This window comes from Phyllobates terribilis, unplaced genomic scaffold (assembly GCF_046119375.1).
Source record: "Phyllobates terribilis strain yellow unplaced genomic scaffold, ASM4611937v1 Scaffold_1__5_contigs__length_1240528914, whole genome shotgun sequence".
Taxonomy (NCBI): domain Eukaryota; kingdom Metazoa; phylum Chordata; class Amphibia; order Anura; family Dendrobatidae; genus Phyllobates; species Phyllobates terribilis.
In genome coordinates this window covers 566793188-566805720 of record NW_027362761.1, presented here as the reverse complement: position 1 = coordinate 566805720, position 12533 = coordinate 566793188, and the positions used below count along the sequence as shown (strand labels likewise).

The 12533-nt window shown below is 45.8% G+C and overlaps 1 protein-coding gene across 1 annotated transcript in view; it reads right to left on the bottom strand.

The window, feature by feature from the left end:
* The window catches only part of ALPK2 (alpha kinase 2), a 147535-nt gene that overhangs the window by 20777 nt on the left and 114225 nt on the right, over positions 1-12533 (bottom strand). Inside the window, exon 7 of the mRNA XM_073680824.1 lies at positions 9446-9534. Within this exon, the coding sequence (XP_073536925.1) occupies positions 9446-9534 (89 nt within the window). The remainder of the gene's footprint in view (positions 1-9445; positions 9535-12533) is intronic.

Sequence of the window (12533 nt, the reverse complement as noted above, 5' to 3'; positions counted from 1 at the left end):
CTGGCCTTCATGGTAAAATAGCTGCTAGGAAACCACTGCTAAGGACAGGCAACAAGCAGAAGAGACTTGTTTGGGCTAAAGAACACAAGGAATGGACATTAGACCAGTGGAAATCTGTGCTTTGGTCTGATGAGTCCAAATTTGAGATCTTTGGTTCCAACCACCGTGTCTTTGTGTGACGCAGAAAAGGTGAATGGATGGACTCTACATGCCTGGTTCCCACCGTGAACATTGGAGGAGGAGGTGTGATGGTGTGGGGGTGCTTTGCTGGTGACACTGTTGGTGATTTATTCAAAATTGAAGGCATACTGAACCAGCATGGCTACCACAGCATCTTGCAGCGGCATGGTATTCCATCCAGTTTGCGCTTAGTTGGACTATCATTTATTTTTCAACAGGACAATGACCCCAAACACACCTCCAGGCTGTGTAAGGGCTATTTGACCAAGATGGAGAGTGATGGGGTGCTACGCCAGATGACCTGGGCTCCACAGTCACCAGACCTGAACCCAATCGAGATGGTTTGGGGTGAGCTGGACTGCAGAGTGAAGGCAAAAGGGCCAACAAGTGCTAAGCATCTCTGGGAACTCCTTCAAGATTGTTGGAAGACCATTTCCGGGACTACCTCTTGAAGCTCATCAAGAGAATGCCAAGAGTGTGCAAAGCAGTCATCAAAGCAAAAGGTGGCTACTTTGAAGAACCTAGAATATAAGACATATTTTCAGTTGTTTCACACTTTTTTGTTAAGTATATAATTCCACATGTGTTAATTCATAGTTTTGATGCCTTCAGTGTGAATGTACAATTTTCATAGTCATGAAAATACAGAAAAATATTTAAATGAGAAGGTGTGTCCAAACTTTTGGTCTGTACTGTATATATATATAAATATATATATATATACAGTCATGGCCAAAAGTTTTGAGAATGACACCAAAATGATATTTTCACATGATCTGCTGGCCTCTGGTTTTTATTAGTGTTTGTCTGATGTTTATATCACATACAGAAATAAAATTGCAATCATATTATGAGTACCAATAGGTTATATTGACAGTTAGAATGAGTTAATGCAGCAAGTCAATATTTGCAGTGTTGCCCCTTCTTCTTCAAGACCTCTGTAATTCTCCCTGGCATGCTCTCAATCAACTTTTGGACCAAATCCTGACTGATAGCAGTCCATTCTTGCTTAATCAATGCTTGCATTTTGTCAGAATTTGTTGGTTTTTGTTTGTACACCCGTCTCTTGATGATTGACCACAAGTTCTCAATGGGATTAAGATCTGGGGAGTTTCCAGGCCATGGACCCAAAATCTCTATGTTTTGTTCCATGAGCCATTTAGTTATCACCTTTGCTTTATGGCAAGGTGCTCCATCATGCTGGAAAAGGCATTGTTGGGCGCCAAACTGCTCTTGGACGGTTGGGAGAAGTTGCTCTTGGAGGACATTCTGGTACCATTCTTTATTCATGGCTGTGTTTTTAGGCAAGACTGTGAGTGAGCCGATTCCCTTGGCTGAGAAGCAACCCCACACATGAATGGTTTCAGGATGCTTTACAGTTGGCATGAGACAAGACTGGTGGTAGCGCTCACCTCTTCTTCTCCGAATAAGCTGTTTTCCAGATGTCCCAAACAATCGAAAAAGGGATTCATCAGAGAAAATTACTTTGCCCCAGTCCTCAGCAGTCCACTCCCTGTACCTTTTGCAGAATATCAGTCGGTCCCTGATGTTTTTTCTGAAGAGAAGTGGCGTCTTTGCTGCCCTCCTTGAAACCAGCCCTTGCTCAAAGAGTCTCCGCCTCACAGTGCGTGCAGAAGCACTCACACCAGCCTGCTGCCATTCCTGAGCAAGCTCGGCACTGCTGGTAGTCCGATCCCGCAGCTGAAACAGTTTTAAGATACGGTCCTGGCGCTTGCTGGTCTTTCTTGGGCGCCCTGGAGCCTTTTTGACAACAATGGAAGCTCTCTCCTTGAAGTTCTTGATGATGCGATAGATTGTTGACTGAGGTGCAATCTTTGTAGCTGCGATACTCTTCCCTGTTAGGCCATTTTTGTGCAGTGCAATGATGGCTGCACGTGTTTCTTTAGAGATAACCATGGTTAACTGAAGAGAAACAATGATACCAAGAACCAGCCTCCTTTTAAAGTGTCCAGTGATGTCATTCTTACTTAATCATGACTGATTGATCGCCAGCCCTGTCCTCATCAACACCCACACCTGTGTTAATGGATCAATCACTAAAACGATGTTAGCTGCTCCTTTTAAGGCAGGACTGCAATGATGTTGAAATGTGTTTTGGGGGTTAAAGTTCATTTTCTGGACAAGTATTGACTTTGCAGGTACAGTAATTGCTGTTAAGCTGATCACTCTTTGACATTCAGGAGTATATGCAAATTGCCATTACAAAAAATGAAGCAGTAAACTTTGGAAAAATTACTATTTGTTTCATTCTCAATACTTTTGGCCATGACTGTATATATATATATATATATTCAAGACGCCTACTTCCCGTTCTTTCAGGAAATTCATATATATATTAGCTGCAATACATTGACTCAGGCCCTATTTTTTCTATTGCAGCATCTATTGGGCGTGCAAAGGTCATTGTGAAGGGAGTAGGGGGAGGTGAGCTGTGAGATCACTTCTTGTGAATGGTAGATTCTGTGTTATCTGCTGTATAAAGAGGTGTTATCAGTCATTGTATAGGAGGGGGAGGAAGTGAGCTGTGACATCATCTACATCCCCTATTGTGAATGGTGGATCCTGTGTTATCTGCTGTAAATAGAGGTGTTATCAGTCATTGTATAGGAGGAGGAGGTGAGCTGTGACATCACCTATTGTGAATGGTGGATCCTGTGTTATCTGCTGTATACAGAGGTGTTATCAGTCATTGTACATGAGGGGGAGGAGGTGAGCTGTGACATCACCTATTGTGAATGGTGGATCTGTATATACAGGTGTTGTGAGATATTCTACAGGAGGAGGAAGAGGTGAGCTGTGATATCACATATTGTGTGCATATACGGTATACAGTATACAGTGCTGCTCACCATTATTGGCACCCCTTCATTATTTTCATAGACTGTACAATATCTTATATATTATAAAATCTTAAATCTTATAAAATCCTCAGGATTTTTTAATCAGTTGTCCAAAGTAATACAACAATAAAACATTGTTTTTCAACTTCCATGTTGCAATTTCAAAGAAGAAACAGAATAAACAGCTTCTTGCTCTTCTCAGCTGGAATTTTCTCCCACTCTTCCTTTGCTGCAGTTTATTCAAGCTCTTGAATGTTTGCAGGGTTCCTTTTCCCAATGGCATATTTCATCTCACCCCAAGATTTTCAATGGGATTCAGGTCAGGACATTTTAAAACAGTCCATTTTTTCTTTTTCAACCATTCCTGTGTACTTTTGGATGTGTGCTTTGGGTCATTGTCTTGCTGCAGGATCCATGATCTTCAACTCAAATAAAGTTTTTTTACACTGGGTAGGACATTTTGCTTTTAAATCTCTTGATCATTCTCTGATTTTATGATTCCTGTGATGCGGTCAAGGCCTCCAGTACCAGATTTAGCAAAGCAATTCCACAGCATTATGGATTCTCCACCATGCTTAACTGTTGGTAAGGTGTTATTTTCCTTATAAACTTTATTGCGCTGTCTGTAAACAAATTGTTACTTTGCATTGTCAAGAAGTTCTATTTTTTTTCTTCTGGCCACAGAACATTTTCCCAGAAGGATTGTTGTTTGTTTGGCAAAGATCAGTCGTTCCTTTTTATGTCTTTTCTTCAGCAATGGTTTCTTCCTTGGCCTTCGCCCATAAAGCTCTGCTTGGTCTATTGTGCGGTGTATGGTACTTGTTGAAACCATGACCTCAGACTGTTCCAGGTTGGCCTTCAGGTGTTTGGATGTTTGACGCGGTGTTTTCTCCACCATTCGCACCAACCTTCAAAGACATCTCTTGTCAATTTTCCTCTTTCCCTCATGTCCAGGGAGGTTCTTGATGGTTCCATGCTTGGCAAACCTCTTAATAACATTGCACACTGTTGAAACTGGGATACCAAGGTCTTTGGAGATGGCCTTATACCCTTTGGAAGTCTTGTGTTTGCTAATGATAGCAGTTCTGATGTCCTCAGACAGCTTCTCTGTCTTCACCATTGTGACAAAGGAACAGGTTGTAATTTTTTTCTGGAGATATTCCACATTATGTACTTAAACTTCATGGGTGCCAATAACGATGAGCAGGACTGTATTGTGTGAGGCATGTAACTCTTATTTTCCACTGATGGAACTGTGTGAGGGCTTGTTCTTTGTGACCTAAGCTGATGTTTGTCATTGATAGTATTTTGGGATACATAAGAAACTTTCTTAATTTTTTCTTGTATTTGTTCAGCAGTTCAGCGACCGAAAAATGGCAATTCTGGTGGTCCGTTTCTATTTTTCTTTTTGGCATATAACATATGGTTTAAATAAATGAATATTTTGTTAGATCAGACATTTTTTTTAGTCATGATGATGCCTAATATGTTATTTTTTACATTTCTTTATTTTTGAAGGGGGAAGAGGGATTGATTTAAAGTTTTATATATACCGTATTTTTTAGACTATAAGACATTCCCCTAGTTTAGACAGGAGGAAATAGGAAAAACATCTTTTTTACTAATTAAAACTTCCTTGATGGTGTAATCACTAATTTTAATACACTATGGTAAAATAGAGAGGTAATTGATCTAATGTTAGTGTTTCGCTACAGGGTGTATTATGCAAAACAACACTTGCATATTTATATAAACATACACACAGCTCTACTACATACATAGCTTTACTACATGTACATTTATAGACACACACAGCTCTACTACATGCACATAGACACATGGCTTTGCTGTATTCATATCCACACAGCTCTGCTACATGCACATTTATATACACATGCACATAGCTCTGCTACATGCACATTTATATATACACAGCTCTGCTACATGCACACTTATATTTACATACACATAGCTCTGCTACATGCACATTTATATATACACAGCTCTGTATATGCACATTTATATTCATATACACACAGCTCAGCTACAAACACAGCTTCACTACATCCACATTTAAAGACACACACAGCTCAGCTACATGAACATTTATATACATACTGCTCTGCTACATGCACATTTATATACACATACACACAGCTCTGCTATATACACATCTTTATTACATTCACATTTATAGAGCACACTTTTTAGTAATTATTGCTAAAGAGAGCGTCTTATAGTCTGAAAAATACGGTGTGTATGCATGTGTGTATATGTATGTATATATATGTGTGTGTGTGTACAGGGCTGGTTCCAGGTTTTTCTGGGCCCCGGGCGAAAGAGTCTCTGTGGGCCCCTTTAACACATACCACGATTCATGATGCACAGATACCGCAGAGAAATATATAATAATATATATATATATAGTACAATGCCAAAGATTTCACTTCTTACATTACATGAGTGATTTCTATTGTAAATTCCACAATAGCTCAGAAACCGGCGAATCGCTCCACACAGTATACTGCCCCCCATAAAATGCTCCATACGGAATACTGGCCCCCACAAAATGCTCCATGCAGGATGTTCCCCCCACATAATGCCCCATGCAGGCTGTCCCCCCCCCCTTATAATGCCCCATGAAGGATGTCACCCCCCATATAATGCCCCATGCAGGATATCACTTCTCCCCCCCCATATAATGGCCCATGCAGGATGTCACCCCCCATATAGTGCCCCATGCAGGATGTCCCTTTCCCCCCATATAATACCCCATGCAGGATGTCCCTTTCCCCCCCATATAATGCCCCATGCAGGAAGTCCCCTCCCCCCCATATAATGTCCTATGCAGGATGTCCCCCCTCATATAATGCCCCATGCAGGATGTCTCTTTCCCCCCGATATAATGCCCCATGCAGGATGTCCCTTTCCCCAATAATATAATGCCCCATGCAGGATGTCACCCCCCCTCTTTATAATGCCCCATGCAGGTCTGGACTTTAGCGTCGCCACTGTCTTCCCGCTCTGCGGTGCCTGTGACGGCTCAGGAGATGGCGCGGTGGAAAGACGTCACCGCACCCTCTGACCTGAGACATCACCGGGAGCGCACAGCAGGAAGACAGCGGATCTGTGGAGGCACGGGGAGAGGTAAGTATCCGCCTGCTGGAGCCCTGAGCAAGCAGGGGAGAAGGGCGGGCACTGGCACCGCTCTCCTCCGTCCATAGCCCAGCAGGGTACCCAACTGTGATTGGGCCCCCCCGCCTGCTCAGGGCCCCGACACTTGCACGGGTGCGCCGGGTGCAAGACGCCGGCCCTGTGTGTGTATATATATGTGTATATATATATATATATATATATATATATATATATATGTGGCCCTATGAGTATTTGGTCAGTATTCAATCAGTATTTTTTCCCAGGAGTGGGAGCCAAAACCAGGAGTGGGTGATAAATGCAGAATTGGGGACTCGTTTCTATTATACCTTTTCTCTGATTGTTCCTCACCTGGTTTTGGCTCCCACTCCTGAGAAAAAATACTGACCGAATACTGACCAAATACTGATAGTGGGGCCGTGGCCTAATAGTGATTCTCCCATGAAGGCGAGCCTATGGCTTCATAGGAGGACTAACGTGGCAGTTATGACTGAAATAGTAAACCATTGGTTCTCCGCAATTGCACTGAGACGGGCTGATGGGAGCCGTTAATTGCACGCTCCGGCAATAACGTCATCTAAGGCTATGTGCCCACGATGCAGAAATGCTCCGGATTTTTCCTGAGCGTTTCTGCATCTCCCTGGCAGAAAAAACGCATTTTACATGCGTTTTTTCAGCCAGGGACAAGCGTTTGTCACGCGTTTTGCACATGCGATTTCGCATGCGGGTTGACAAGCCCTTTCGAAGCGATTTTAGCATCACTTGGAAAAGTGCTTTACAACTTGGTCTCACTATACTGTATAAATCCATGTAACCGGCATGGATTTTATATAGTGTGACCAAGTTAGTTAAAAAAAAGTATAAAAACGGTAAAAAATAAAAAAAAACTTTATACTCACCTTCCGATGGCCCTCAGTCTCCTTCTCCGGTCTCCCCGGTAGCTCGCAGTGGTGTAAAAGCACCTTCCATGAAGTCATTTAGTCATGTGACAGGACACGCGACCGCCGACGTCAGCAATCGCGTGACCCGTCACATGACTAAATGACGTCATGGAAGGTCCTTTTAGACCATCGCGAGCTGCCGGGGAGCCAGGACGCATCACTAAGGAGACCGGGGGCCATCAGAAGGTGAGTATAATGTTTGAATTCTTTTTTTTTACAGTTACTATTGTACCCGGGTCTGGAGGAGAGTCTCCTCTTCTCCAGACCCGGGTAACATCCGCACATTGAATCGCTTAATATCCGCATGTGCACATGTAGTCATGCGGATATTAAGCAAATCAATGCAAGTCAATTGCGGCGAAAACGCTGTGATTACGTAAAATAATTGGTAGTGCTGCGGATTTTTCCGCAATGATAATCCGCAGCGGGAATTTCCGCAGCATGTGCATAGCACATGCGGATTATCATTGGGGAACATAGCAGACCTTCTACCAAGTGTTTTTTAAGCGTTTCTGAGGCGGAATTGCCGCTGCGGAAACGCTTAAAAAACGCATAGCGGGCACACAGCCTAAATGCTGCTGTTAGAAATTGACTATGGCATTTAAATAGTTAAATGACTTCACAGCGGCAACTGGAGTGCGCTTCTGTCACACGGCCAGCATCTCCCTGGTATGAAGCAAGATAAGTTCCTGCACCCTTATCGAGCTACGATAAAAATTTGTATCATAGATCATCATGTTTTCTGTTACATTTACTGTATTTAAAAAAAATGGCTTTTTTTCATATTATAATCTATATTAAAAACCAAATTAGGAATCTCGCAATTTTCACTTTGGCCACTGGGGCTTTTTTAGACTATAACTTACTGCGGTCTAATGACAAGTTCCCTTTAAAGGGGTTGTCTGGTGAAAACAAGTTAATTTACTGATCAGTGGAGGCGGGGTCCTGACTAGGTATGAGCGAGCCCAAACTTAAAAGTTTGGGGTTTGTACCGGACAGTTAGTGTTAGAAGTTCTTCGCAAATGTTTGGAGTTTCGGGGAAAGTCCGTTGCAGAGAGAGAGAATTTTGCCACTCAAAAGTTCAGGTCCCCGTTGTTTTCAATGGGGTTCCGGTTCAAGTTTGGGTACAGTTCTTGTACCTGAACCGGACTTTGGAATAAAGTTTGGGTTGGGTACCAGAACCTGAAATTCCACGGGTCCCCTCATTCCTAGTCCTGACTGCTGAACGGGAAATTTTTATCCATAATACTAAATAGAGTGTCAGGTCAGAAGCCGCACCTCTTCTCTTGCAGCTGTACCAGACTCCCAGCATCAACATATGGCAGGGGGCATCACATGATGGGTACAGCCTTATCATTCCTGAGGTCTGTCATGTGATGGCCCCCCCACTGGATCTTGAAGACGAACGTCTAGTAGGGGAGACAGATGGGAGCGTGATGACAAGGCGCACATATACTGTATATATATCTTATCAAAAAAATCAGCTTCTTGCTCCCCCAGGGCAGATCAATAACAAATGCTCAATTTAGGGGTAAAATCTGCATTCAGTGAAGACAGACCGTTACATTGCTGAGATAGGAAATGACAGTTGGTGCTGGTAAGATTCTAGAATGGATGATGGAGGAGGAGGAAGGAACTAGCGGTAGAGCTCCTCCCCTTTCCCACTACATAGAATCTTATCAGCACCAACTGACATCTCCTATCTCAGTAATGTAACATTTTGTCTTCACTGAATACAGATTTTACCCCTATATTGAGAATTTTGTGAAAGATCAGTCTGATAAGATATTTTGAAAAGTTTCTTACGGCATTCTCATGTATACTATTGATTTATGAAATTAAAATTACAATGACGGACACATTATTAAGACACCCCTCCCTTAGGTGGCAATCTAAGGAGGCATGCAGAAACCAATCAATATTGAGATCATGGTCATATTATGTATTCACATGTTGCATTTTTGCTCGCAGTTCCGTGATTCCTCTTCTACATGAATTTCCTTTAGTTTCCTTGATCCCCTTCCTTTTCGGAATATACATCTTGTCGGCAACATTTTGCAAACAGTTTATGTGAACACGACGTGCCGTTAATGCCGTGAATATTAGTACAAGGTTTTTTCTGATGCAGCTATTTTATTCGGTGGCCGCGTTCACATAATGTTTTGTGCTTGTTCTGACTTTGCACGTATCAGCTCATTATCTGGAAGCTGTGTGGTGCTATTGTTATTTCAGCACTGGACAGAGATCAGAAATGCTTGGTTTGCACACAACGCCCGCTGTCATTATATTCAAGATTAGGATATCACTTACTCTGGAACTTTCCCAAACTCCTCCAGCTGTTCAGTTTCTGCTGCGTAAATCTTGGCATATTCCCGAGCGGTATTTTGTACATAACATTCCTGTAAAGTAAAGTAGCATATGTTCATTTAATACATGATCTACTATACAGAAGTAAAGTGACCTCACGACAGATCTCAGAATAGGAAAAAAAAAACGAGCAAAGAAGTCTAAAATATATCCTTATAAGTGGTGGTGCTCTTTTTTTCTTTACTAAAAGCTGTAAATTCTCTACTTTATATTAATAAGTAGTTAATGAAGTAGTTGAACTTTCTTGTATTTATTAACCAGTCTTTGCAAAATTATAAATCTTTGTAATATACTCCATTAATTTATCTTCTTTTTCTCCCAAACTCCACTTTGAAAAGGCTGTTTCAGCTGCCTTCTATATGCACTAATTAGAGTAACTGTTTTGATCTGTAGGTCAAGCAAATATTGTACTCCTGTGTGAGCTCTTCTGCTCTCCTCCTCTGTGCTCAGACATTATTTACAAACACTCTCCTTATCTGAGCAATGGGGAGGGGAGCAGAAGAGCTCACACAGGAGGGGAGCAGAGGAGCTCACACAGTAGGGGAGCAGAGGAGCTCACACAGGAGGGGAGCAGAGGAGCTCACACAGGAGGGGAGCAGAGGAGCTCACACAGTAGGGGAGCAGAGGAGCTCACACAGGAGGGGAGCAGAGGAGCTCACACAGTAGGGGAGCAGAGGAGCTCACACAGGAGGGGAGCAGAGGAGCTCACACAGGAGGGGAGCAGAGGAGCTCACACAGGAGGGGAGCAGAAGAGCTCACACAGGAGGGGAGCAGAGGAGCTCACACAGGAGGGGAGCAGAGGAGCTCACACAGTAGGGGAGCAGAGGAGCTCACACAGGAGGGGAGCAGAGGAGCTCACACAGGAGGGGAGCAGAGGAGCTCAAACAGGAGGGGAGCAGAGGAGCTCACACAGGAGGGGAGCAGAGAAGCTCACACAGGAGGGGAGCAGAGAAGCTCACACAGGAGGGGAGCACAAGAGCTCACACAGGAGGAGAGCAGAGGAGCTCACACAGGAGGAGAGCAGAGGAGCTCACACAGGAGGGGAGCAGAGGAGCTCACACAAGAGGGGAGCAGAGGAGCTCACACAGGAGGGGAGCAGAGGAGCTCACACAGGAGGGGAGCAGAGGAGCTCACACAGGAGGGGAGCAGAGAAGCTCACACAGGAGGGGAGCACAAGAGCTCACACAGGAGGGGAGCACAAGAGCTCACACAGGAGGGGAGCACAAGAGCTCACACAGGAGGGGAGCAGAAGAGCTCACACAGGAGGAGAGCAGAGGAGCTCATGTGGCACCCCAGGGGTCTGGTTTCCACAGTAACAGCAATGTTATGTCTGAGAGCAGGTGGGAGGTCTCTTGGTCAGGAATCCTATGCATGCCACACCTCCTGCCCAGTCCTGGGAGGGGAAGAACTTCCCCTATATAAACCTGGGGCTGAGGCAGGGTTGGAGAGTTCAGAGGGAGAGTGCAGCCAGGAGGGCTGACAGGGAGCTGTGGCTCCGGCTGGGCCCAGCTCCTGGGCCATGCCAGAAGTAGAGAAGAGAAGCAGCATAGGAAAGAACATCAGGAGCTCTGTGGGAGCAGTGTTACAAGGAGTCAGGGGCTGGCAGCTGCAGAGCTCGCCCTGACTGAGAAGATTTCTTACCGGACCCGGAGTCCGAGGCTGTGGGGACTAACTCCTACCCAGCAGCAGAATCCATCAGGCAGGGGATTTCAGGTCCTCTGGCCAAGAAACCCGAAGGCACGGTCACACGCATGGGACCAGCACCGCCGTCATGGAGCGGAAGCTACTAGAAGGCCCCGAGTCACTGGCCATACGGGTGAGCACCACACGGTACACTCAGGGACGTGGGCTACTTATACCCGCCTCTAGCAAGGTAGCCAGAAGAGTACAGTCAGTTTGGGAGGCCTACAACTCCGCCTGGCCAGGGGAGATCCCATCTGGTCTATCTTTATCACCAGTAAAGACCCTGAACTACACCGCATCGTCTCTGAGTGATTCCTGCTACCCCCATCATCCACGTCGGCTGCCCTGAGGCCATACCCCTCCCGTTGGGGGTTATACCATCTACACTGCACTATCCTACCACCGGCCTCAGCGGTCTGCCCTGCAGCGGCAGCTCCATAGCTGCATTCAACGGGTGGCGTAGTCGTCCTACATCTACCGCTGATACAGCGCCACTTAGTCTGACTCCCTGGGCACGGACCGGGTCACCGCCACGAGACTACAACCCTCAACAGATCCGGCTCCGGGTAAGCTCCCGCCTGCGCAACGCAGCGCGACACAGGCCCAGGGGCGCGTCAACTTTTGGCGTAGTCGGCAGGATTTCGTGCCCGCAACCACCGGGTACTGCGTGCCTGAAAAAGACTGTTCAAACTTACCTGTGGTGAAGATTCCCGCCATCCGGCGCCATCTTCCGCTTCCTTCCCGCCATCGGTGGAGTTTTCCCGCCATCCGGCGCCATCTTCGGCCTTCTTCCCGCCATACGTGGAGTTTTCCCGCCATTGGACGCCATCTTGAGGACGCCGCGCGGGAAGAAGAGGGGCGTGGACTCCGAAAGCGCGCGAGAACTGAAGCCCCGCCTCACGTCCGGACGTTGCGTAAGGTCCTGGAAGGAGCCCAGCAGACGCCGACGTCACAGGAGCGCGACGGAAGGTCCTCAACCCTGACGATCCACTGCGGAGCCGCGGCCTACGGAAGAGGATCATCGCAAGGTAGGCCACGGTCCACTAGGGGGGAGAAGGATGTCGGATACGGAGGAGAGCTTCACCGCTTCAATCCCCGCCAGCGCCACCGCTGTTGTGGTCATGCCTTTCACCATGCCCTATATCCCGGGGGCAGCCTGGCTACCCCAGTACTCAGGGGAGTCACATACCCTGCATGACTTTAGAGAAAAGCTGGATAGCCTCTTCCAGGTGTACCCCTTCACAGAGGAGCAAAAAGTGAGCATCCTGGTGGCCCAATTAACCGGGGCAGCCCAAAGGGAGGTAAAGTCCTGGCCACCTGGGAGGAGGACTGTCGCAGAGATACTAAC